Below are 27,787 nucleotides of genomic sequence, written 5' to 3' on the forward strand. Positions count from 1 at the left end.
TGTTTCGGTTTGATCCACCGAACAATATCCATTGACCACACCACAAGTAAAGCAATAATGTAACTCTGAACAAAAATGTGAATAAATTAGGACGGTTTATTAAATGCATTGTATCCAAGGAAATATGTACAGCAATAAACAAAATATATACAGAAATAGACTAAAAATATATTACACTAATAGACTAAAAATGTGTATCACGGGGGGAGGGTGGGTGGTGTGGTGATAGCATTCGTGGTTTACACAAATGTACGACCACCACCACTACCACCCCTACTGTGGGGTGGACCGGCCACCGCACAGTAGCACGCGGCGGAGGAGTGAGCGTATTGCTCTCCCCACACGAGCCATGCACCCTCGCTTCTTATTCATTTCCTTCATCTCCTTTTCCTCCTCCAACTTCTCAAACACCTGCACCATCATCTCCTCCACTACCATATTTCCCCCCTTATCCGGCTCCTCCGTCTCCTCCGGCTCCTCCTCCTCCGGCTCCTCTTCCGCCGTCTCCTCCGTCTCCTCTTCCTCCTCCACGTCCGTCACCTCATTCTCTAACTTCTCAACCTCCTGCACCATCATCTCCTCTACCACCATCTTCTCTTCCTCCACCATATTTGCCCCCTTATCCATCTCCTCCTCTGTCTCCTCCTCTGTCTCCTGATCCTGTTCCTCCGTTTTCTCTTCCTCCTCCACCTCAGTCTTTTGGTCTCCCTCATTTTCCACCACAACCTCTGTTTCCTCTTCAGAGGTCTGGGCAAGTGAGGTGGGCTGCACCGGTTTCACTCTGTGAAGACACACGCACGACACGACTCCACCTTTTGCTATGACAGAGATTGCAGTCACCTCCCCATCTCCCGTTGGTGTGGCAGATTAAACCGAGCTTAATAACAATGAAAAAAATTGAGTACGTTTCATGTCAGAGCTGTCATTCTGATGGGACAAGATTATCACGAAGGAATGTGCCACTGTGTCTCATTCAGTCTGCTGTAGTGTCACAGTAGCAGGCAGCGTTGCTTTGTAAATACAACTAAGTCATTTGTCATGATTTCTTTTTGTTTTCATGATATATTCTAATTGGGGCAAATATGACCCCTGGCACACAACGGCCTACTCGTTTTGAACGAACTTAGGGGAGATCTTCAACATCCACTGCAAAGGAGAGGGTGCATCATGTATTGACATCCTGTCATGGCAGTAATAACCATCAAGAGTGCTGCCGCTGGGCCGCATCACCCATGCACGATTGTTGTAAAAATATCTGATGGTGATTCGTGTTAGATAAAGCTGCCCATCTTGACTTCGATGGCATCTCAGAGTGCTTTACAACGCAATGAGGCACTTACATATCACATCTCGCACCTCAACGCATTTTACGGTGAATGAAGGGTTAGATGGTGAAGATTTGGCCGCATGGTTATGTGGCTCACCCACAAACCAATTATGGAAAATAAATCGGTCTACAGATGAATGTACACGTGGGGTAGGCTGGAATGCACTTGTGTTCTCCCCCCGTTCTGCATGGGTTTCCTCTGGGTTCAGCAGCTTCTTCCCCGAAACTGAACCCACAAATACAATACCACTGGTCTTGGATCAAAATCGACCTCTAAAGCACTCAATTGGGATCACACACAGCAACTTTGTTCCCTACTGCGAATAAAACTTGGCAGGGCCCTCTTGAATATTTTGTCTTGAGACTCAATGATGTTCATTCTGGGTAAACAAGCATAGTAATAATGATAAAAAATAATAAACACATACACAGGACACATGCAGAGTTGCTTACCGTGGCTCAGCGGCTCCAGACTTTGCATCGTATTCTCCGGAGCCCTCTTCTCTGGATCTCAGCGCTATCAGGCCCTGCACACTGCTAGCAGTGGTGGTGGTGGTAGCGGTGGTAATGGTGGTGCTGGTTGTGGCCGTGGCTGCCCCTTGATCATGGACCTCGGCCATGCCCTGAAGCCAACTGTGTGCGAGCGCCTGAGTGGGAGTCATCCGAAGATTTGGATCCCATCTGTTGAGAGGCACGCGGGGGCACACGTGGTGAGAGGCACGTTTCAAGGATTTACGTTTCTTCCCTTCTTCCACGAGGTCAAGGAATTTTCACCAGCAGCGGGGAGTACTCCACTGCCTCAGTAGCCTAAAAATGCACTTAGCCTGCCACTGCCCATCTTTCATGGGCCTCCACAGACACCGATCTTGACACTGCTGGTACAGGTCATCGGCAGGTTCACTCAGTTCCACATCCTCCTGTACCACATCAGCTCCACCTCTTGTGATATGGCTCAGCGGTGACGACGTGACCCAGACGTACCTCATTCTCCACATGTAGAGTTTTGTGATTCAAATTTTGGACTTTCGGATCAGACGAAGAGGAAGAAAAAAATGGGGGCCTATGGGTGTCTCTAACGATTACTTGAAGGAGAGTGACTGTTTTGAGAATCCTTGTGGGGAGGCGTGGGAGAGGGGAATGGGCAGGCGGGAGGTTGTCTTACTGTATCTACTGTAGGCAACAATGGACACAGTCCACCAACTCTGGACCCAGGAGATGAGTAAGAATGAGAGGGTGGAGCTGGTGATCGATGGAGAGTGATCACCAATAATTTGGAGGAGATTGAGTGATGAGGAATCCTCGTGGGGGGCAGCAGGGGGAAGAGGGAGAGGAGGCAGTTCTTACTGGAGGCAGTGGCTGATAAAGTCCACAAACTCCGTGTCCTGGCTCTTGAGCACAGAGTGTAGTGGGAAGCTCCCCGGCAGGCTGTATGGTTTCTTCCAACCACCTGCAGGGGCCATGCACAGCGGAAGAGAGAGATATACATAGTTACAAACCACATCACTCACCCACCTATCCACCCACCCACTCACTCGCCAACCCACTCACCTAACCATCCCCCCACGGCCTACTCAACAACAATAACCGCCATTTGCCACTAAGTGGCAGTGACATCACCATGGCGCTTGTACCAGGCTATGTGCACTTTAAGGCCACCTGAAGTGTCAAAAGCTCACTGACAGGAGGTCATGGGACAGACTCCGGTACCATGGGTTTACTGATTGAGATGACTGGCTGTGGTAATTAAATTTAAGGTGGAGGGGTTACCAGCCTCTCGCACCCATTGGCCTCAGTGGTGGCTACAGGCCCCATGAGGGGAATTGCATGTTGAAATTGACCTTCCCTCCCTTGGCATTGCTTACCACAGCGTTACCGACCAGCACCACCTTTGAGGTAGGGTGTTGTTTTGCAACTTATCCCCGCCACCCCCTCACACCCACGCACACACCTACCCATCCATCTACCCATCCACCTACCAACCCTTCTACTCAGAAAAAAAACACATCACTCCGTTGGAATTACGCAATAACAGCCCCAAGCCACCCCTTTTAACTTACCAAAGTATATCAATCCGTAAGGAGCGGCATGTATGAAGTTTCTTGGGGGCACACCCAGCCTCTGCACACGGTTCAGACAAAGACAGAGGTCAATCATAAAGCCTTAGTAGACTGTTGGGGCAAGTGCTGTAAGCAAGTAGCAGCATGTATTGAGGCTGGAACTGTGGCACACGAGGGCATGGTTGATCACATCGCCCCAGGTACGTCACACACCAAACTAGGTACTTATTTGAAGGGGAGTTGATCTAGGAGGCCTCGGGACCAGTTCTGATAATTGAACCTCAGGGCGGTACCCCAGGGTACCATAGTTCCCCGGCTCTCGCATAATGTCCGTGATGCAGTAATTTTTAGTCTGGTGATGGTCGGCGATGCGGTAATCGACTCATCTCAACGAGCTGTACACAATGCACTCTTAAAAGTTTAATTTTTCGAAAACGGATTTTTTAATGCTAATATTTGGTGTTTCGACATCGCGGAGTAGCACTGATTTCGCATTGATTGGTACCCCAGTCGCGGAGTTAAGTACACCCCTGGAAAAAAAAGTGTCCCAGAAATAAAATATTTAATTGCCTCGGCCATTTTGTATTATTTGGTACCCTGGTGTACCACCATGAGGATCAATTGCTGCCACCGGTGCTGGTGGTGGCAGTGGCCATGAGTGGGAATCAAACTCGGGTCTCTGCTGGGGTTTGTAGCACAGCGCGGTGCACTAACTACTGCACCACACATTCTATACACAAAGGCAAAGACAAATATCCCCCATATAGCTTTAACATACTTTTGGTCACACACATAGACAAGACAAACACGTGTACACACATGTACAAGACAAAGATCCCCGGTATAACCTAAACAGACTTGGGGCAAGTGATGTTAGCGAGGAGCACCTCTGAAGGCTGACACGCCACACGAGGGGGGTGGGTGGCCAACACCACTCCTGGCCGCCTTTTTCTCCCTAGTGGTGATGTTTACACTGCACCAGGTACTCATTGGAGTCTGAGTCGACCTAGGGGAGGCCCACGACCGGTTCAGATAATCGTCACGTGTTGGCTGAGAGCCAGAATAGAACTTGGGTCTCCAGGTTCGTAGCGCACCGTGTTAACCGCTACACTATGTGGGGGCCGTTGGCCCCCGGGGTCCCTCCCGCCTGCATCCCCTATTCCGTTTACGTTACCCCACCTCCCTATTACCCGCTACAGTTTCGCCGGCATTCGAACGCGACGCCCCTACTGTTACAGCCTCGCGCCGCGCTCCCACGCTGCGAGCATACGTGCGCACAGCATCATCAATCGAACGCCACACTCCCCCTCTTTACATCGCTACGTACAGCTCTCGTACACTGCGAGCGTGTGCCCGTCTATAGCCCTGTGCGGCACGTTACCAATGCGCATCCGTATCCGACACGTAACGAACGTATGCGCACTCCCACACACACGCCGCTCCGCGCACTCCAACTCAACTCACGTTATGATCGCGCACCTGTATCACACACGGAGTGAACACACGCGACACCCACTCTCGCGCCGCTCTGTGTAGCGCTCCCTCAAGGCGAGCCGCAGCACTACACTCACCCCTGACTACTCGCGTTATGATCGCGCACCTGTATCGCACCCGGGGTGGACGCACGCACACACACGCAGCTCCCCACGCGACACTGCACGACAAGATCACGCGAGACCACGCTTCGCTATTAATGATTTATTATATGCTACCTGCGAATTGATGTTGAATCAGTGAGTCGACGAGGCTGGCCTATTCCACTAAACCGGTACCTATTCCCTATTTATCGGCTATTATCCTACTTCACCTCCCCACTCACTGTTTGGCGCCCGCGGAGGTACCTCGATACGTCGCACGGACGTCCGGGTCGCTGGCTGGAGCCGCCGCTGGTCCGCTGGCCTGGAGAGAAGAGAGCGATTTCCCCTTTTTGCCCCCCTATTTATCCTCCCTACCTCAAAGGGAGGCTGCGCTGAACAATGGGCTCGTGCACCTCGAGCCCGCGCACGGCGGTTCCGGGCGCTTTTGATATGCTAATCAGTGAGCGGCGTTGGCGGCGTACATCCTAATTACTCCCTTACCCTTCCTAACAATGGGGCCTGCGCGCTCAAGCGTAATGTTCCCAACCCTCCATGACTATGCGCAAGAGCCCATGCGGTCCTGCTATTCATGCTGTCCCCTCCCTCCTCCGCCTGTCTCGTCGACCCGTGGGGGTGTGTGTGGGGGGAAAATGCGCCTCCACCGCGGTGGCCGAATGCCCCATGCCGCGACCACACCATATTAAGGCTGGTCGCAGCGCCGCGACGCAACGTAGCACGGGGGAGGTCGTCCAATTCCCTGATCGCCGGAAACTGTGAGAGTTAACCCCGATAAGGGTTTCTCGGATAAAAACCGGTCGGCCAGGTAACCTCCCCTTCCAGCTCTATGGGTGGGGGAAAATGCGTGCGGGTGTGTGCTTATGTGGGGGGGTGATGGGGGGCAGTGCGGTGGGGGAAGCCGGGCGGCTCCCTGGCTCGGCAGAGCGGCCCCGTCGCTGTGGCACCACAACTACCGTGTACACACATGTACAAGATACACATGTACACACACACGCACGTGTAAATACGCACACAGCACAAACAGCTGTAATTCGCCAAATCACCATACGGCCCCCCCTAACCCACGAGCGGACATTGTGCGAAATACCTCCATGCAGGACAGAAGAAAATCGTCTTCGTTGTTGGGCTGGAATAATTGCTTTCCAGTGGCCATCTCTGCTACCATGCAGCCCAGTGACCAAATGTCGGCAGTGCAGGTTAAATGATAGCCCAGCAACATCTCCGGAGCTATGTGTGGCAGGGCATCACCGTGTCTGGCTGCACAATCACAACAACAAAAAATACATGCACTGTGCTCGCTTAGCCTTTAACAGCATCATCATCACACATGCAGTCACATAGATACGCACACAAAGAAGCCCACACACAGATGCCCACACACAGACACTCACACAAAGACAGATATAGACCCCATACACAACGGACACACGCAGACACTCAAACACATACACAGACAGACATGGGTATGCACATTTACAACATCCGCCATTCACCACGAAGTGGTAGTGACGTCAACATGGTGCTTGTGCCATGCTAGGTGTACTTGTAAGACGTGAAGTGTCGAAGGCCCTCTGGTAGGTGGTCACCGAACAGACCCAGGTGCCATGGGTTGACTGACTGAGATAACTGGCAGATGCACCAACTGTGTTCTCCACTGTGCCAGCTCATTACATTTAAGCTGCCCGGTGCTCCGCTCAATGCTGTGAGGGAAACTGCCTCCAACTACCCAGCAGGGTCCCTCACAAGCCTCCTCCATAGAGGCTGATCTTGACACTGCTGGTACCAGTCATTGGCAAGTTCAATCAGCTCCACATCCTTCTGTACCACATCAGTCAATATGTTCTCTAGCCCGTGCAATGCCCGTTTAGCCCTATCTGTCTGGCTGATCAAAAGCTGCTTGGGGATGCGGTGGCTGGGCACATGCAGATGAGGTCACTCACGTTGACTTCCCACAGTAAAGCTGGTCTTAAAATCCATGACCCTAATGGTGCCAGCCACGGTGTCTTTGACCATGATGTTGTTCTAGAAGAGAGGCAGAAGGGATTCACACACAGAGGTTATGTTGATAGAATTCAACCAGCAGTGGATCGATCATGTACCACAATACAGATTAAACAGGGGAATCAGAAGAGGTGGCGCGCTCTTGCCAAGCGTCAGTCACAGCGACAATCGCTGTTTTCTGACAGCTATCACTGGGGGTGCCCCTTTCAAGTTCGTTAAGATGAGAGATGCTAGTGGCTTACGCGTGTTAATAACTGAGATATTGTCGAAGTAAAAGGGGATGGTGCTATCGACAACTGATAACCGTTGCTCCAACAGTAGAGCTGAAGGAAGTGCACAGCTGTATGAGAGCCTGCTTATGAATCCCGAAAAATCATCGACAACGTGCATGGATTCTGTGATGCTTTCCACCATGCATTTGCCTTTCAGTTTTCCATTCGCAAAATCGAAGCTGACGGGCAACCAACAGGTCAAAATACGCATTAGGTATATTTTTTGAAAATTGTCGTTTTAGCTCCGGTTCATGTCTCCCAAGTTTTGGCCAACGCCGTGATCAATGTGGCCAGTTTTCTCTGTGGTGAGTCCCCAATAGAGACATGCCTCTTCACCAAAGTCATAATTTATACCGGATCATCTTCACCAGTTTTACTGTGACCCTGCCTCCTTCCAAATAGACACAGGCCTAACACATGAACCTTGTGAGGTACAACACGACTCTTCTCCAAAGACGCATTGAACACCATGTTCACTTACTGGCCTGATGGCTGCGTGGACGGCCTCCTTTAACTTCATATGCTTCAGGAATGTGAGGATTTCCCTGGTGTATGCTTTAATTAACGCCATCTCCAAGCCCCGGAGCCCTGCTTCTTCAATCACTTGCTGGAGACTCTCCCTGTGAGAGAGGCAGCGGCAGCAGCAACAACAACGACGTTTGTAGCGTCAGTACCATCCTGCAATGCTATGCTCATTCTGATAAGGACAATAATATTATTGTCCATGCACGTTCATGACCGATATTATTATTCATCATTAATCCTGTTTGGGTTTAGGTGTATTTGCTGATAAACCAAATCAGATGGCACATCTGCCCACTTATATTTTGTATATTATATCGATTTATATTGCACCTTATTCCAGCATTTGTAAAAATTGTACATGCCATGATTGTGGTTTAGATAAAGAGTGGGGTTGTAAAAAGTGGTGGTGTGGTTATGGTGACAGGACAACATGCGACAGGTTAAGGAGGGGTTGTGGTACGCCTGCTTGTAGCTGTAGGGGTAGTGATAGAGATAATGATATTGATAGGGGTTGGAGACAGCCTGGTCCTAGCAGAAAGGGTAAGTGATAGGGGTAGTGATAGTGATTGGGGTAGACCTGATCTTAGCTGGGGAATGGGAGGAGGGTGCGTGCATCTTGCACATCCCTACTTATTTGAGGCTGAGACCTAGGGAAGGCCCAGGACCGGTTCAGATAATTGTCACTGGTGTTGGCCGTGAGTGGAAATTTAACCTGGGTGACTCGGTTTCTAGTGCAGCGTGCTAATTGTTACACTACCGCTCCCTTACTCATATTCGCCAGAACAGGGGGGAGACACAAACTAAACAGAAAAGCACCCGAGTTGAGAATCGAACCAAGGCCCTTCTCGCCGAGAGGCATGAGCGTCACCACTGCGCTGTCACCACCCTGCTGATGGAATGGGGTGTGGCTAGGTGAACAGGGGAAGGGTTGATAGAGAAAAGAGGAGGGGCCTCCAGTGCAACCACGTGTGTCCTGGTTGAGCCTCGCAGACACAGGGCAGCGCCACGGTATTACAATGTGTCGATGGCACAAGTGTCAAAAGTAACCACGCTATGGAGGAACATGTGGTACCTACTTCAACAGCTCCAGCACGATGCAGTAGTGCCCTCTGAAAGTGAAATCATCCAGGACTTTGACGACATTGGAGTCCTGGTTATAGTCCTTGCGTTGACGTTCCATAGCCCTCTTGAGCCCCATTGTTGTATTCTAGCCTTCTTCCATCATTGATATATAATGAATGAAAACACACCAAAGCGCAGCAAACTGCAAAACACCAGGTGTTGTAGTAATGAACGGGAGGAGGGCTAAGATGGCAGAATTGCAACCTTGCTTCAGGGATAGATAAGGCCTGATAAACGGGCACGTGTCACCTGCAAGGGCAGAGACAGTGGGAGAGTCAGCCAGACAGTTAAAGCAAAAAGCCCAACCATCTATGACCTCAGCACATGGGCGAATAATGGAACAGTGTCGACTCGAATGCAATGAAAGGAAGCAGAGGCGCCTTTGTCTGGATCACGGCCACAGAAGGCCGGGGGTCATCACTGATTGTGTGTTAGGGATTTCGAGCTAATTGGAACACGTACACACAGAGAGGAGAAACACGCCTTGTTCTCTGCAGCTGAGGTAGCCAAGATAAGCCCAGCTCAAGGTTGTGTACACAGGAGAGGGGGCTGATTAACAACCACTGCACGTCTGAACGTGAGGGGGCCTTGTCCTGGAATTAATCACCCTCCCAGAGAAGAAGGTTGGATGACCACAGTGAGACGAATAAGAGTGTTGTCTCTCTCTCAAGGTTGCAGGCTCAGCTGAACGGCGAGGCTGCGGGGGCCGCCGGGAGTTCATGTTTGCCTAGTTAAGTCAAAAAGCTCAATTATTCTGTATTGCTATTAAAGTCACGTTAAAGTCGGAACTTAACAACAGGGTAGGCTCGACCCGAAGCATAACGGGATAAATCACCACCAGGTCGAAATAAAATACATAATAAAAGAGCGATGTTAAATCCAGGGTCGGAGAGAAAGGGAGATCCCGGCCGTCTTTGTATCCCCGCAGCGCGGGATATGAGTGTGTATACGCTCGGGGAAACACCTCTACTTGAGTCAAGCACCACGATGGGAAATGACAGACCTTAGGTTAAATACAGAATCATAACTGGGAAATGGTAAGGGACAAATGTTAAAACTTTTAATAATTTCTTCGTGCGTCAGTGAGGTCAGGGAGAGTGCCCCTCCCTCCAGGTGGTGCAACACGGACAAAGATGCCTGTGAGATGGTTTGTAACGTCTGTGTTTTGGTTCATGAAGAAGGCCAACCAAGAGATAAATCGCACCCAGACCGAGAGACGACCTCGAGGCAATTGTAACACCTGACTGTTTGCTCGTGGATTTTATGGAGGGAATATGACCACGGAATATACCGTGGGTGATGCACACAAGGACACACGGACGTACGGACACACACATGAACACACCTACACACGGACAGATCCTGACACAGTAAATCAAAAGAAACCCCGCCTTGTGGGCAGGGTCCAAAGGGATTTTTCGGCATAAAAGAAAGGACTCTGAGCATTGGAAACCAGTTCGACCAGGAGAGTCAACTCATCACGAGTGCGACCAACGGGTCGACTCATGAGCGAGCTCGACCGGAAGGGTCGGCTCGACTCATCAGCCGAGTTCGACCAGAAGGGTCAACTCACCAGCCGAGTTCGACCAGAAGGGTCAACTCACCAGCCGAGCTCGACCAGCGGGTCGGCTCGACTCATCTTCAGCTCGACCGAGCGGGTCGACTCAAGGGCGAGCTGCGACTAACGGGTCGGCTCGACTCTTCAGCTTCTGGGACTCAGCCGAGTTCAGACGGCTCTCGGGGCTCGACTCAAGCGGCTCCCCATCTCCTCTGCAGGCGGGCAAGACCCGCTTGACAGCTCAACCTCTGCCGAGTCGGTTTCCCTGCTGCCGCGAGAATCGCGGTTTGGCGACGACGCTGCGAGCGAGCTGTGGGCGCCACCTACCGACCGGGTTCCGAACTACGACAGCGTATCAACAGGCATCCAACCAATTCCCCACGGCGACAGAGGAGCGACTAATACGTATGACGCGCACCGCCCCCTCACCACACGACCCCCAGGCGTCTGTTTGACATAAAGAACCGACTCCGAACACTGACTATTGAAGACAACTCTTACCACTCAAACCCACTCGAACCCATAAGCCATCCGTGGCTGTGAAGAAAACACTCGAGACCGAGTGATGGCCATCCGTCGTTTATAAGAGTATTCGTAATTTTATCTTTAATATTTAGTGGGCTGTACTCTTAATCGCATAAATTCCCAACAGATCCATCAATACGAATTGATTCTTGGCACCTCCTTCCGCCGAGCAACGCTCACGTGGGGAGTGGTGGCCCACCAGATCCTTAACAGGTGATCTGGTCCCCAATTAGTAAACTTGATAAGATAACGATCTTCGGAAAAGGAGAGCCGTCGCAGGCCTTTACTCCGAGCCATTCTGCTGTCAGATAACCTGCCGATGTATCTGTTGAGATTGGTGCCTTTAAGAATAATAACTGTCTTGATTGTGTTTTTATCGCCGTATAATCTTTCAAGTATCTTTCATTCATTAACGTTAAGGTTTTCTTAGCATAGTATTTGCATGTTTTAACGACTCTCTCTCACTAACAACCATCGCGTTACGCGGGATCCATGTGCCGTTGTCAAGTGAAATCAGACAATCATTGATGATACTGTATTGATGCCGTGTTGACGTTCCGGGATTGAGAGTTCGCATACTATATCATAGTTGAGGTTGAATTAGTAATAAATTAATTAATACAGAAGTGGTTGTGTGATTCTTTCCTGAAGTCTATGCATAAGATCTGCTTCTGCGTTGAGATCTGAACTTGGTGACCTTAATAAACACACTAATACATACTCAGTAAATGTTAAAGCGATAACGGGGCGAACCGGGGACCTAAAGATAAGCGAGAATGAGACGAACCTAGACAACGATGCCGAGTTAATCTAAGTTAATCTTGCATACTTACACCACACCTGCATAACTGCATACGATTAATTGCCTTATTCCGATCGATAACCCACCCTCGTCACCGAGGCGGGGTCTGGTTATCATAACGACTGGCATTATCATAATTACTCCCACTCGCATAATTACTACAATTACCTCTCGAATTGGCATAATTAAATGTGCATAACTACATGATTAACATATTTCCGGATAATTATACAAATAACCAAATTTCATTTGATTATTATTATTTTCACTGAATATTCATAACCCACATATACAACATAATAATTTCACCCACGCACGCATACAACACATCAAAATTTTCACACCCAACATATACAACATAATGGGGGCTCTTGTCCGGGATCTCTCGCAGACAGTTTATGCATGAATTCAGGAACGAATCACTGTTGTGTTAATCAAAGAGTTGTGAACTAACGTTGCCTTGTGATTGTAAACGGGCGTAAAACAAAACAAAACGCGCTCTGAAGGGAAATACCAGAGTAGCAGAGTATAACAAAGACAGCTGGGCTGAGATTATTTGCTCGAGTTGAACTGACGCATCCTGTGATACAATTGTTTATAAGTGCTCTGAAGGGGAATTCTAGAGTAACTCACGCCGCACATGAGATGTTAGAATTAAGATACACTCTTAAGTCTATTAACCACACTACGTAATAGAGATGGCACAGGATTCACAGCATTCTGAGGTTGACACACCAACGCATAACACTGATACAGAGTGGACCTCTGAGGAGGAGATGGAATCTATGGAAAAACAATATCGGGAATTTGTGTTAAAACGTACTGGACGGACTGCTAGCCAGCAGACGGAGCAGAGAGATATATGGGAGGGGTGCCATACAGAAGATGTTAAGGCCCACAGAAGGAAACTACTTAAGGACGTGATGAAATGTGGCAAAGCCAAACGTGACGTAAAAATTGCAGAAATAGCGAGGGTAGACTCGTATCTCCTCGCACAGACAGACAGAGAAAGATTATAGAATGAGGAAAAATTTGAAAGGGAAAGACAACTGTCCTTAATGGAGCAGGTAAAGAATCTGCACGCCCTCGTGAGAGAGAAAGAATCCGCACTAAATGCACCAGTGAAACACCCAGACGCTGATACACAGAACACATACGGGAGTAACAATTTACCACACTCCGAGCCACGTGGACGTAGCCCAGGGCCAGATCCCACAATGAGTATGGCTACTGTGCAAAGCAATTTTGATGAAGTAACACCCTCGCAAATCGAGGAGAGAGAAGAGGAAATAATAATACAAACGGGAAAACATGAGGCCGACCACCCCAACGTTAGAGAGAGACAAATAATTAACCCTAAGTCATCAGGATACACTGTAATGATAGGGCGGAAAAGGGCGGAGCTGGTGCAAGACGGGAAACATGACCTAAACAGCACACCAGGCAGACGCACGCTACGCAAGTATGACCGACATGATGCAGATGACAGGGACAGCTCACCAGAGAAACGCACCTCACGCAAATATGACCGACATGATGCAGATGACAGACACCGCTCATCAGAGAGACACACCTCACGCAAACATGACCGACATGATGCAGATGACAGACACAGCTCACCAGAGAGACACACCTCACGCAAACATGACAGACACAGCTCACCAGAGAGACACACCTCACGCAAACATGACCGACATGATGCAGATGACAGACACAGCTCACCAGAGAGACGCACCTCACGTAAACATGACAGACACAGCTCACCAGAGAGACACACCTCACGCAAACATGACCGACATGATGCAGATGACAGACACAGCTCACCAGAGAGACGCACCTCACGTAAACATGACAGACACAGCTCACCAGAGAGACACACCTCACGCAAACATGACCGACATGATGCAGATGACAGACACCGCTCATCAGAGAGACACACCTCACGCAAACATGACCGACATGATGCAGATGACAGACACAGCTCACCAGAGAGACGCACCTCACGTAAACATTATCAACACGACAGGGGTAACAGAGAGAGTTCACCAGAGGGACGCATGACACGTAAATATCACCCACGCAAAATCACCCGCACCACAGATGACAGAGACAGGAATCCCGATAACCATGAAGCACGAGACAAACGTAAATACAACACCTCACCTAGCAGGCACCACACACGTAGTAGGCAGCATGAAGGTCAAGGACAAAAACACTCACCACATAGACACCGCTCAAGGAGATCACGCACACCAACCCACAAACACGAATCACAAGACCCACATAAGGAAAACAAGAGACACAGACACGGGAAACATGACAACAGGGATAGTGGAGACAAGGGTAGCTCAAGTGAGCACTCCTCAGGAACCGACACCACTGATGACGAACAACGCACTTTTAACAGTAAGACACTAAAACTAATGGACAAAGCACTCGTGAGAATTCCCTACTTCGATCCACATAACAAGAACAGGGACATACACACTTACATAGCTACGGTAGAACAGGAGGCTAAGATCCGGGGTCTGGGTAAATCAGCAGAAAAGGCATGTTTATTATCAAGGAGCCTACATGAACCCGCCAGACCATGGGTAGCCTCCCTGCCAAATAGGGTGAAGAGTGACTTTAAACAATTGAGCCGAGCAGTAGTTAAGAGATTTGGGGAATACTCCACACTATCCGAAGGATTGAACGCGGCAAAGTTGATGACCCAGCGTGTAGACGAAGACCCACGAGATTATCTCCTACGCCTTAAGAAAGCATATTACGCAGGGGACGGGGACAATGCCCAGGGAGATAAGACAGTCTTAAAAGTGATGTTCTTTCAATCATTGAGACCTGAAATAGTGAGAATAGTAGGAATGATGTTGGACCCCGAGACTGCCTCCCTACGCCAGATTGAAAGCAAGGCCCACACGGCCTGGGTGAACGGACGGAAAACCACTAGCATAGCCAAAACCCACATCGTCACCAGAGATAAAGAATGCCTCGATCTGGAGGGAAGCGAATCTCCAAGGAATAATATTAGCGCCACACGGGGTGGACATGAATTCCCCCAGGAGAGGGCGCCTAACCCAATAGAATCAACACCCGTCCACAACACGCTGAATAGCGTTCCACGTGGGGGGAGGAACGAGGCCAGGAGAACCTGGCACTCACAGCCGCCACCACCATGGAATGCAGAAGAGGGCGGAGGCTGGAATTATGGAGGAGGAAAAGCGAGTGACGGGCCATACCTACCCCGCGGAGGCCGACGCCCACCAAACCAGTCACCATATCGTCCCCTACTGCCGCCTCCACTAACAATAGAGCATAGACCACCGTTAGCTAACAGGAATCGATATGCTCACCACATCAGGATGGAAAAAGAGCTCCTAGGGAGTATGAAGACTCCCATGCAAATAGCGAAGGGAAGAATACCAACTATACCCACACAGGAGGAGGACACACCCAGTGCAAAGGTAGCCCAAGTGAACGTAGGGAAGACAAGAAGCCCCGAAGCAATCACCGAAGTGGTACCAGAGGGAAAAGGGTACCATCTGGGGGAATTGATTCCCGTAGGACCAGTCGGACGAGTCCACGTGGAAGTAATACTGCAAGACACCCTGACCAGCCAGGGCCTTTGTGATACTGGAGCAGAAATATCCATGATATCCAGAGAATTATTTGACGAACTCCAGACTGCCCTCCAGAGGAAGAATGAAACACTACAGATGATGCCAAGTAAACTTACCTACTCAGGATGTGAAGGGACCCACATGCGACCATTGGGCAAAGTTATGACGAAGTTGACGTTCAACAAAATCAACATGAACCATCCCCTATATGTCGTACGGAACCCCGGAAAAGAGCTGATCATTGGGATAGAACTAATGAATCGCCTGAAACCCATTATGAACCTTGAATCCCGACAAATTTGGGCACAATCAATGCCGGAGCAACAAAGGGACTCAGAAGATGAAGACGTTATGAGAGACTCCACGGGAATCCAAGTGATAACACAAGAGCTCAACGTCCTATCAACGACAATCAGGAACGAAGACGAGCTCCCAGCAGGAATTCGAATCACTCAGCTAATGACTAACAGACTGAGAGAAGACCGAAAGGAAGCCGACTTAGAGTCAGTATCACCAAATGACCATCCCCTCATGGAGTATATACCGCCCCCTGGAGGCCAAACCTACGAACTGCAAACCGATGAAGGAAAACACAAGGGCAAGAGCGTATTACCCTCGGATGAAGCCAAGGCAACTCAACCGATAGTAACGCAAAAGGAACTTTCAACCGAGCCGCCCGAAACCACGAAGGCCTTGGACCCAGACCCAGGACAAGGAGTCTCCATAATAGAAGAACAAATCGAACAACAAATTGAAGCAGCAGACGCCCTCGAGAACGACACTCAACGAAATGAGCTTCGTCAACTGCTCCACAAATACCACTTCCTGTTCTCAGAAGACCCCTATGATTGCGGCAAAACCGACCTACACGTGGTATCTATTCCCACACTGGAAGGAGCGCCAGCGGTATATGTGAAACAATACAAGATTCCACTGGCTGCCTACGAATCAATCCAAGAAACCTTGGAGAACCTACTCAAGAAGAATATAATTCGAGAATGCAACTCAACCTACAACTCACCGATTTGGCCTGTATTGAAACCCACAGGCAAGTGGCGACTCACCATCGACTATAGGCAACTCAACAAAACGGTTCCCCTATCTCGATGGCCAATGGCAGAAATCGACCAGAATCTCAACCAAATAAAAGGCGCAAAAATTCTCACCACCATGGATCTATCAAATGGCTTCTGGACCATGCCCGTGAAAGAAGCGGATCAATACAAGTTGGCATTTACATTCAATGGAATACAGTATACTTGGAACCGATGTCCATTTGGATACTCAAATTCACCTGCGGACTTTAACATATTCCTACACAAGGCAATGGACGACGCAAAAGAGCGAGGTACCATCGTCTATGTCGACGATATACTGGTCAAGGACTCCTCATGGGAAGAACACCTCGAGAGCCTCCAGCATACCCTCGAGCAGTTAAAGGAAGCAGGCGCAAAGAGGACAGTACAAAAACCGACAGCAGGGACACGCCCTGAGGAGCGCAGGCATGAGCCTTTGAATGGAAAATATCCAAGGGAAACCAAAATGTATGTGGGTCGGAGTGCTAAAATGGAGACGAATGTCCATGACGTATCGGGAATGGTGTTGGAATCCAACACACTCGTAAAAACAAAGAGGGCAACATTACGAGGGACAGAATTAAATCGACACACTGACTCGGCAAATGTGCATGTAATCGCAGAGAGAGCGAATGCCAGTGATGACGGAATACCGAAGTTGGTTGTGTGCGCGAATTCTGATTATGTGCAGCACAATTTTACACCCCACACTCCCACGACGCGAGAGAGTGAGAGGGGAAATTACAAAAACGAACCGGAAAACCGTGATCGAATGATCAAAGTGATAAGTGGTAAACCAGACACTCAGAACTTGGTAAAAGATTGCAAGGATGTAACAGGAGGAAAATAACGCAAAAATGCGTTCGAAACCGCTACCTAGCGTTTCCCAGGATTTAGCAAAAACAAAAAAAATTAATATCCGTCGGAGTTATGAGGGATGAGAACCATGTAACTGGTGATATCGATGTTAAAGTTTATTTCTTTTGCTTATTTCAAATGTAACCATGTTACGATTGTGATACATATGCGCGCGTCGTAAGAAATAACCGCCGAGAGTGAGGGCGGCTTATAGATTCATAACGCAAAAAAAGGGGCATTTACTTGGTTTGGAAATTCGCCAGTGGCCAAATCGACCCCTGATAATTTTCAAACGGGCGAATTGTTGTGTCTATCCTTTTAATTAAGAACAATTCAAAAAAATATAATAATATTTTTAAATTTATATATATACCTTTTTTTTAATTAATTAATGAAAACAACTCACTTCTCCTCACAAGAACACCAGGAATCCATGAAACATGGAGGGCGGTTAAAATGTTGAGAGTTCGGTCACAAAGAGGTCATGGACATCCAAATGGACAAAAGATGTATGGACTAGCCTCCCAAGACATCTGGAGATATACAGAAAAGGGCAGAATAAATAACGGTTGGAACTTCGCGTTTTCTTAACGTTTTCCTTACCGAAAAGTAGAAACCTAACAAAGATAATTAACCAACAAACAATAATTTTTATTATTATATGTTTCCTACCTACACGACCTTCCAAAATAAAAATAAAAACTAAAGAGTACGAATTCCAGAAAGCTTAAGTGGAAACATAATAACGCTTAACCTTAGGACATAAAAAAAATTAACTCAGAATAAACACCAATCTCTGGGGAACTAAACTAAGGGGCATATCACACTACAATAATGAGTAACATGTTTTCCAGGAAATGGCAGCCCTCCTGCTCACGCTCCTGCTAACGTACCTTGCCAAGCTAGAAGGGAGCCAAGAGCTGATCAAGCCAGGACCAGAATCCGGGGTGATGCTGAGAGACTCCTCCAGCTTCCTAGTAACCGAAACGAAAATAGTAACCCAACAAGTCTATGTCTCCTTGGAACCTGCCTTGGTGGTAAAGAAGCACTTCGGGAAGTTACCACCCCAAGCTACCCAAGCAACCCGAATATGGTATTATGACTTCCTAAGATACAGTGAACAGAATGTCGGAACGATCCTGAAGCAATTACAAAGAACCATGATACTTCCCCCCACCACTGTCAACCTAACACGTTCCAAGAGGTCTATCGGCCTGGGAGGGGTCTTTGGAATACTATCCGGTTTTAGCTCCTTAATCACACTAGGAGTATCCATATCCAACGCCGTAAAGATTGGACACCTCACGCAAGGTATCGAGAATTTACAGCTCGATATGCATCAGATCCAGCAGCAAATACAACACCAACAAAAGAATCTGGTCGAAATGGGATCCACCCTCCGAGACACCGTGGTTCTCGTAAACCTACATTCTATCATGATTAACTTAACATTCCAAGAATTGAGTTCTGCAATCCGAGATCTATACGAAGAAGAGAGTATTCGAGAGCCAATTCAGTGGGTGATCCAAGACTTGTTGCGTAGCACCAGCGGCAGCATCAGTGATCTTATACAAGGACAAATTCCGTCATATCTGGTAACTCCAACACTGATAAAAGATGTGCTACAAGCAGCATCCCCGGAAACAATCAGTCCAACTCAAGTACAAATTGCCTTCAACATGGGTACAGCCACACCCATACATGTGGACCCCCAAACTAGACAGCTGGCATTTTTGCTAAATTTACCCCTGGTCAAACCCGGAAATGTATTTCGATTGCGGACAGTATTGAACGTGGGTACATGGAATAACGACATTTACTCCAAGATGGAAACTCCCGTAGTGGTGGCCTACCAGGAAGAAGGCCCCCTTAAGTACCTGGTGCCTGACCTAAACCTGTGTCAAATAATGAAAGAGGTTCATTGGCTCTGCCCAGGGGAACCATTTCTGACCAATACAGCAGAAATAATGTGTGGTCTGTCAAACCTAAGCTCTAAGGAAACTTGCAAGTTGAAGCTAAGTAAACCCAAAGAACAAACCGGAACAGTGGCCATGATAGCTAATGCCCAGTGGTTGATTAGCACCCCTCTAGATACGGCAATTGTTTCTACCGATCAACACTCCATCACCATGGAAGTTCCGATTCCAAGCCACGTCGCACTGGTCACAATACCAAGAGGAACATTCGTACGCATAGGGGACAAGGTATTATATAACCTAGACAAAAGCCTACACCAAGCGGAGGTAGAAATAGTAGACACATTCCGAGGCCACAAGTTTGAGATAAGCAGCACTCTGTCCAACTTGTTGAACAGTAAAGAATTCCACATGGTGAAATTATCCCTCAGCGAATCAGAGATTAACATAACAGATCTTACTTGGGCGACCAAAGAGGCTGGATATCAGCGAAATCAACGGATGGGGATGGGAATCACAGGGGCAACAGGGATAATCATACTAGTCCTGGCTATTCTAACCTTAACATACCATGTGGCCAAAATAAAGACCGAACTTAAAAGACTAATCGCAGGCACAAGCCACCTACCATTCAAGCTCAGGAACACGAGATTGAGCAATAACAAGGCCTGATGATGCCACCCAAGAATAACCGTAGAAACTATCTTTTAACGATATCTCCTATAACACGTAGTCAATAGAATAATTTCTCCCTCCCTTATCGTTTTACCTTCCTTTAGAATGTTTTTTTGTCACATATAACCATGTAAGTTGTGACACGTACGCGCGCGTTGTAAGGAAATAGCAGCAAAACTTGAGGACAATTGATGGTCATGATGGAAGAAGGGTATACATTTTTTTAAAAATAACCCGTGGCCATTTGACCACTGGCCATTTTTAAAAGGGCGGAATGTTGTATTCTAGCCTTCTTCCATCATTGATATATAATGAATGAAAACACACCAAAGCGCAGCAAACTGCAAAACACCAGGTGTTGTAGTAATGAACGGGAGGAGGGCTAAGATGGCAGAATTGCAACCTTGCTTCAGGGATAGATAAGGCCTGATAAACGGGCACGTGTCACCTGCAAGGGCAGAGACAGTGGGAGAGTCAGCCAGACAGTTAAAGCAAAAAGCCCAACCATCTATGACCTCAGCACATGGGCGAATAATGGAACAGTGTCGACTCGAATGCAATGAAAGGAAGCAGAGGCGCCTTTGTCTGGATCACGGCCACAGAAGGCCGGGGGTCATCACTGATTGTGTGTTAGGGATTTCGAGCTAATTGGAACACGTGCACACAGAGAGGAGAAACACGCCTTGTTCTCTGCAGCTGAGGTAGCCAAGATAAGCCCAGCTCAAGGTTGTGTACACAGGAGAGGGGGCTGATTAACAACCACTGCACGTCTGAACGTGAGGGGGCCTTGTCCTGGAATTAATCACCCTCCCAGAGAAGAAGGTTGGATGACCACAGTGAGACGAATAAGAGTGTTGTCTCTCTCTCAAGGTTGCAGGCTCAGCTGAACGGCGAGGCTGCGGGGGCCGCCGGGAGTTCATGTTTGCCTAGTTAAGTCAAAAAGCTCAATTATTCTGTATTGCTATTAAAGTCACGTTAAAGTCGGAACTTAACAACAGGGTAGGCTCGACCCGAAGCATAACGGGATAAATCACCACCAGGTCGAAATAAAATACATAATAAAAGAGCGATGTTAAATCCAGGGTCGGAGAGAAAGGGAGATCCCGGTCGTCTTTGTATCCCCGCAGCGCGGGATATGAGTGTGTATACGCTCGGGGAAACACCTCCACTTGAGTCAAGCACCACGATGGGAAATGACAGACCTTAGGTTAAATACAGAATCATAACTGGGAAATGGTAAGGGACAAATGTTAAAACTTTTAATCATTTCTTCGTGCGTCAGTGAGGTCAGGGAGAGTGCCCCTCCCTCCAGGTGGTGCAACACGGACAAAGATGCCTGTGAGACGGTTTGTAACGTCTGTGTTTTGGTTCATGAAGAAGGCCAACCAAGAGATAAATCGCACCCAGACCGAGAGACGACCTCGAGGCAATTGTAACACCTGACTGTTTGCTCGTGGATTTTATGGAGGGAATATGACCACGGAATATACCGTGGGTGATGCACACAAGGACACACGGACGTACGGACACACACATGAACACACCTACACACGGACAGATCCTGACACAGTAAATCAAAAGAAACCCCGCCTTGTGGGCAGGGTCCAAAGGGATTTTTCGGCATAAAAGAAAGGACTCTGAGCATTGGAAACCAGTTCGACCAGGAGAGTCAACTCATCACGAGTGCGACCAACGGGTCGACTCATGAGCGAGCTCGACCGGAAGGGTCGGCTCGACTCATCAGCCGAGTTCGACCAGAAGGGTCAACTCACCAGCCGAGTTCGACCAGAAGGGTCAACTCACCAGCCGAGCTCGACCAGCGGGTCGGCTCGACTCATCTTCAGCTCGACCGAGCGGGTCGACTCAAGGGCGAGCTGCGACTAACGGGTCGGCTCGACTCTTCAGCTTCTGGGACTCAGCCGAGTTCAGACGGCTCTCGGGGCTCGACTCAAGCGGCTCCCCATCTCCTCTGCAGGCGGGCAAGACCCGCTTGACAGCTCAACCTCTGCCGAGTCGGTTTCCCTGCTGCCGCGAGAATCGCGGTTTGGCGACGACGCTGCGAGCGAGCTGTGGGCGCCACCTACCGACCGGGTTCCGAACTACGACAGCGTATCAACAGGCATCCAACCAATTCCCCATGGCGACAGAGGAGCGACTAATACGTATGACGCGCACCGCCCCCTCACCACACGACCCCCAGGCGTCTGTTTGACATAAAGAACCGACTCCGAACACTGACTATTGAAGACAACTCTTACCACTCAAACCCACTCGAACCCATAAGCCATCCGTGGCTGTGAAGAAAACACTCGAGACCGAGTGATGGCCATCCGTCGTTTATAAGAGTATTCGTAATTTTATCTTTAATATTTAGTGGGCTGTACTCTTAATCGCATAAATTCCCAACAGATCCATCAATACGAATTGATTCTTGGCACCTCCTTCCGCCGAGCAACGCTCACGTGGGGAGTGGTGGCCCACCAGATCCTTAACAGGTGATCTGGTCCCCAATTAGTAAACTTGATAAGATAACGATCTTCGGAAAAGGAGAGCCGTCGCAGGCCTTTACTCCGAGCCATTCTGCTGTCAGATAACCTGCCGATGTATCTGTTGAGATTGGTGCCTTTAAGAATAATAACTGTCTTGATTGTGTTTTTATCGCCGTATAATCTTTCAAGTATCTTTCATTCATTAACGTTAAGGTTTTCTTAGCATAGTATTTGCATGTTTTAACGACTCTCTCTCACTAACAACCATCGCGTTACGCGGGATCCATGTGCCGTTGTCAAGTGAAATCAGACAATCATTGATGATACTGTATTGATGCCGTGTTGACGTTCCGGGATTGAGAGTTCGCATACTATATCATAGTTGAGGTTGAATTAGTAATAAATTAATTAATACAGAAGTGGTTGTGTGATTCTTTCCTGAAGTCTATGCATAAGATCTGCTTCTGCGTTGAGATCTGAACTTGGTGACCTTAATAAACACACTAATACATACTCAGTAAATGTTAAAGCGATAACGGGGCGAACCGGGGACCTAAAGATAAGCGAGAATGAGACGAACCTAGACAACGATGCCGAGTTAATCTAAGTTAATCTTGCATACTTACACCACACCTGCATAACTGCATACGATTAATTGCCTTATTCCGATCGATAACCCACCCTCGTCACCGAGGCGGGGTCTGGTTATCATAACGACTGGCATTATCATAATTACTCCCACTCGCATAATTACTACAATTACCTCTCGAATTGGCATAATTAAATGTGCATAACTACATGATTAACATATTTCCGGATAATTATACAAATAACCAAATTTCATTTGATTATTATTATTTTCACTGAATATTCATAACCCACATATACAACATAATAATTTCACCCACGCACGCATACAACACATCAAAATTTTCACACCCAACATATACAACACCATCTCCAATATTTCATCCGTGGAGCTGCACAGAGGAAGTCCACAAGTTAATCACTTAGACTTGTGTAAAGGATGCCCCGAAGTAACGCCTATTCGGAAATAAATAAATACATATACATTCACTGGGTCTAACGGCTTTGTGAGTTTGAAGTGCTCAACTTTCATTACCGAGGAGCTATCACGGGAAAAGTGGCCGACATATGGCACACAATCGGATTTGAAGGTAGAGAGCCATTCAAATAGGATTGTACATATGTATGCTGAACTTCATTTGCACTGTACATAGCCAACCATGGTAATCGGAGATGCGTGGGAAGGACAACAAACTTAAGACGAACAGCAGTTCTAAAGAAATTTGTTTTCAATTTAGATTTAAAAGTACATAGTTTCAGTGACTTTCTAATATCGGAAGGAAGAGCGTTCCAGACGGCCACAGAAGTGCATCTGAAAGCGTGAGATGCAGTGACCCTCTTTGTTCAAAGGCTAGCCAAAAGCCGCTGCAAAGATTGGTCGTCAGAGGAAATTTAATGCAAATAAGGGGATTAAATTGGGAGAGACTGAACAAATTAAGAGGGATTGGTGTTAGAGAAACATGGAAAGTTCCAGAAAGGTTTGGGAAGAGGATAAAATTAGCTAGGGAGAAAAGGGGGTTTGGGGTGCTCCCTGAATAGAGTAATTCCCTGATGTGTGACTGTGATTAACTTGAGCCAGCTCCGAGCGTGGTCCAAGGAATGCTCAGGATTTTGTAGGAGCTGAACCTGTGCCGAGCTATGGCTGAGCTGCTCAAGCATATTTAATAGCAGCCAAGTGACTCAAGCCAGAGCCTAAGACTGAGAGTTCGAGGCTGAGCTAGAGCTGAGCCATGGCTCTGAATGTGGGTCTGATATTGCTAGGCGAGCACAACTAAGGAAGGCGCTATGTTTCACTGACAGAGTCTGCAGTAGTTGCACAGTTGGCGCCAATGTTATTTATAATCACAGTAGTTGAGTAATGTGGAGGTGATTTTTCAGTATTGGGATGTTTGGTCCAATACCAGTTACACTGTATGTGTTTTTAAGCTTGAGGAAGAAACTAAAACGGTTAAACAAAACAATTTTAAATTTCACCAGGTAAGGCCCACTGACCTATATAGCTTTTTTCTCGAGGCGACATGGCCACAGATGATAGCTTCACCAAGTGGCTTATCACGTTATAGCAGCCAAATACTCTAAACGCATGTTTCTAAATGTGGAGTAAAAAACCGGAGGACCCGAAGAAAATCCATGCTGCCATGGGGAGATCACTACAAATATATAGGTGTCATTGAACCCACGACCTCCTGCATACCAGGCGAGGGAGTTAAAATCTCGCCACGAGAAACTGGAGAACGCAGAGGGAACCAATGCAGAAGAGATGGAGAACATACAAACTCTACACGGGAGGGCGCCCAATTCAGGAGTCGAACCCAGGCCCACTTCTCGCTGTGAGGCATGAGTTTCACTTCCACATGGCCTCATTACGGTGCCTCTGTGGAGTCTTACCTTAAGGGTGTGACCAACATCTTCACGACCACGATGTTATTTGTCTTGTGGTCACGACACTCGATGACCTGGCCTTGACCTCCCACCACAATTGTTTTGAGCACCTCATAACGGTAGTTGAGGTGCACATGTGGGTCCTGAGCGACAATCAAACAGAGGTCAGGGGTGAGGGCACCAACTCCATCATCAACACTCATTCACCCCCCCCTGTTAATTCAGTGCTCGGTTGGACAGGAATGTCGCGGGTACAATTTAATAACCTGATTCACAGTTGTGACGAACTGAAGCATGTGTGTGTGTTGGTAGGAGAGAGAGCTCTGTCATGCTGGGAATTTTCATGCTTGGTTGGAAGACCATACTGTGTCTGATAATGCTGTGTGCAAGGACACTGCACGTCATCACGCAGTGAGTGATTATACTGTGTGAAGATACTGCGCGTGATGATGCTGTGTATGATGAAGATGATAATGAGGCCTGAAGTAGCAATCAGGGCAGCCGCCCTGGTTGCTACTTCAGGTGTAATAACAAGAAACCACGAACCCTGCTACTGCTGGGTTATGTGACCGCCCCAAGTAGGTGTTTTGTTGTGAGTCTCACCAGAATGTAATTATGCTTTTCGTCGTCGTAGCCATAGTTATTGGTGCCCCGGGAATCGTTGTGGAACGTATAGTACCAGATGTCTTTCATGGCGGCAAGTTCTGCCTTCTCTCGGCGAGTTAGTTGAGGGCCAATAAGACCCAGGATTTCTGCGGACATGAGAAAAACAATAACTGTAAGTGATTTCGATTTAAAGCTTTCGTGACTGCAGGGATTCATCTTCTTGGTTCTTTCGGTAAAGTCACGTAGAAGGGAAATAATAAAAAGACAGCGTCTTTCCGACTGACCTGTTCTTCACCTGAGGACGGCTGCTTGCGTTGTGACCGAAACATCGTGATAGTTGTATTTTATTATGTTGTATTTTTATTATTTTATTATTTCCCTTCTACGTGACTTTACCGAAAGAACCAAGAAGAACTGTACGTGATATTTTATCATCGAAGCGCGTTTTATATAGGACAACCTCACTCAGTCTCAAGACTCCTTTTCAGGAGGTTCCTGCAGATCTTTTGCAGAATGGGAGCAGTGCTGGTGCTGATATGTGTGATCCTAAGTTGAGGAATTTGTCAGGTAAATATTTCAGGATTGGAATGTTTTGGCCAATACATTGTGTGGTTATTTTTGTAGCGATGGGATGAAACCGGGATACCCATATGCCCACACACACACTCACACACACTCTCACTCCCTCACGTTCTTCAGAACTGGGGAAGAATATAGAAACTACACACAGGAAGGTGCTCTAATCAGGAATCAAACCCAGGACCTTCCTGCTGTGAGACACGAGTGTTGCCGTTATGCTTCCACCCTGCCACGTAAAGTTCTGATGCCATACTGGCCTATGTGGCTATTGATGTGTTTTTGTTGTTACAGTACTGAGGCCAGTGCATAGATAATCATCAGTTTGTAGAAAGTCTGGCAGACTAGGATTGAACAATTATTGTAATCATCATGTGAGAAAAGAGATCAAAGTAAATATGGGAGTTCTAGTTAACTCCAAACTCTAGCTTCCAAAAGAGCGACTGCTAGGCTCTACATTATCACTCTCACTGTACCAGTCATTCAGCTGCTAATCAGCAGAAAAATACATATCCCCCCCATGCAACATGGCCACCATGATGTTCCTCATGCAACATGGCCACCTTGACATCATCCATGCAACATAGTCGACATGACATCACCCCTGCAACATGGCCACTGTTACGTCTCACATGACTATTATTACCTTTGGGTGATCTCCGGATGGAGGCAGTAACCACAGTGTCGCAAGACCCGCCATTGCTTCCACCTTCAGCGTTGCTCATCTACACAAAGACAAAGGTTCCCCACATAGGATTCAACAATGTGTTGAGTTAAGTGCAGTAGGTGAGTACTGAGCAAGCACCGATGATATCTGGGCTCCACATTCAGGAGGGTCCTGCTGATAGTTCAAAGTTAATGTGCAAGTTTATTGATGGGCTATGTGATATATTGGTGTGGTTGAGGACTGCTTTGTTGTTGTTTTTGCTGCCTTTCCCAATATTAAATCTTGACTTAAAGCTTTCGTGACTGCAGGAATTCATAATCTTTGGGTCTTTCCGTAAAGTCACGTAGATAGGTTCAAATTAAAAGAAAAAACGTGAGGTTTTGATCACAACACAAGCGATCGTCATCAGGAAGAAAACAGAGGAGGAAAGCTGCTAAAACAGACTTCTTTAAAAGTTCAAAATGGGTGCAAGCCCAAGGGTCATAAACGAAGTGGGCGGGGCTAGTGATGTTAATATGAGAAATTAGCATGTTAATGTAAGATCGGAGAGTGGCCTCCACGACGAGCACGCTGAGGTGACTATGTTAATGTGAGAGATTAGCATGTTAATGTAAGATCGCAGAGCCGACGGTACGTGGCTACACCCATTTTAAACCTTTAAAACAGTCTGCTTTGAGCAGCTTTCCCCCTCTGTTTTCCTCCTGATGACAATCGCTTGTGTTATGATTAAAACGTCGTCATTTTTTGTTTATTTATTTTTAATTTGAACCTATCTACGTGACTTTACCGAAAGACCCAAAGAATATGGTTTCCCAATATTGATAAATAAGACTTGTATAATTAATTATTGATTCAAAGTTACTGACTTGCTTTCCATTTTTCTACTTTGCACTCCTATTTTATATTGTTTGCTGTTGTAACTTGCTGACCCTCCCATACTGGACATCTGTGAAAACAAGCTTCGTAGGTCATTGGATTCTTATAGTCTAAATAAAGATTCTGATTCTGATGTGAAATCTCAGCATTGGGATGTTTGTCTGATATCAAGATG

At 47.5% G+C, this 27,787-nt stretch overlaps 2 protein-coding genes and 1 long non-coding RNA gene across 3 annotated transcripts; 1 reads left to right on the forward strand and 2 right to left on the reverse strand.

Annotated features, from left to right (window-relative positions):
• Positions 1–81: 81 nt before the first annotated feature.
• On the reverse strand, positions 82–6,193 carry LOC144722561 (uncharacterized). Its single transcript, XM_078600733.1, has 5 exons — positions 6,067–6,193; positions 3,385–3,445; positions 2,672–2,774; positions 1,781–2,008; positions 82–781 (listed from the first exon to the last, which is right to left on the reverse strand). Exons 1-5 carry the CDS (start codon positions 6,142–6,144, stop codon positions 274–276), a joined length of 978 nt encoding a protein of 325 aa, XP_078456859.1. The 5' UTR covers positions 6,145–6,193; the 3' UTR covers positions 82–273.
• Positions 6,194–10,138: 3,945 nt separating this feature from the next.
• Positions 10,139–19,357, forward strand: LOC144722560 (uncharacterized). Its single transcript, XR_013586061.1, has 2 exons — positions 10,139–10,862; positions 18,193–19,357. It is a non-coding gene; the product is annotated as an uncharacterized LOC144722560 (long non-coding RNA).
• LOC144722559 (dual specificity tyrosine-phosphorylation-regulated kinase 2-like) lies at positions 18,931–27,336 on the reverse strand. The gene is made up of 3 exons (XM_078600732.1): positions 26,716–27,336; positions 25,491–25,639; positions 18,931–25,030 (listed from the first exon to the last, which is right to left on the reverse strand). The coding sequence occupies exons 1-3, from the start codon at positions 26,792–26,794 to the stop codon at positions 24,890–24,892; spliced, it is 369 nt and encodes a 122-aa protein (XP_078456858.1). The 5' UTR covers positions 26,795–27,336; the 3' UTR covers positions 18,931–24,889.
• Between the last annotated feature and the right edge of the window lie 451 nt (positions 27,337–27,787).

This window comes from Lampetra planeri, chromosome 15, assembly GCF_965212315.1.
Source record: "Lampetra planeri chromosome 15, kcLamPlan1.2.h2, whole genome shotgun sequence".
NCBI classification, from domain to species: Eukaryota; Metazoa; Chordata; class Hyperoartia; order Petromyzontiformes; family Petromyzontidae; genus Lampetra; species Lampetra planeri.

Coding starts and splice junctions, on each gene's coding strand:
- LOC144722561 (XM_078600733.1), bottom strand. CDS start 6,144: ATGGTAGCAGAGATGGCCACTGGAAAGCAATTATTCCAGCCCAACAAC. Junction 2,775..3,384: donor TTACGGATTGATATACTTTG/GTAAGTTAAAAG, acceptor TGGCCCCTGCAG/GTGGTTGGAAGAAACCATAC. Junction 2,009..2,671: donor TTTATCAGCCACTGCCTCCA/GTAAGAACTGCC, acceptor GCCTCTCAACAG/ATGGGATCCAAATCTTCGGA.
- LOC144722559 (XM_078600732.1), bottom strand. CDS start 26,794: ATGAGCAACGCTGAAGGTGGAAGCAATGGCGGGTCTTGCGACACTGTG. Junction 25,640..26,715: donor CATCCGGAGATCACCCAAAG/GTAATAATAGTC, acceptor TCATGTCCGCAG/AAATCCTGGGTCTTATTGGC. Junction 25,031..25,490: donor AAAAGCATAATTACATTCTG/GTGAGACTCACA, acceptor ATTGTCGCTCAG/GACCCACATGTGCACCTCAA.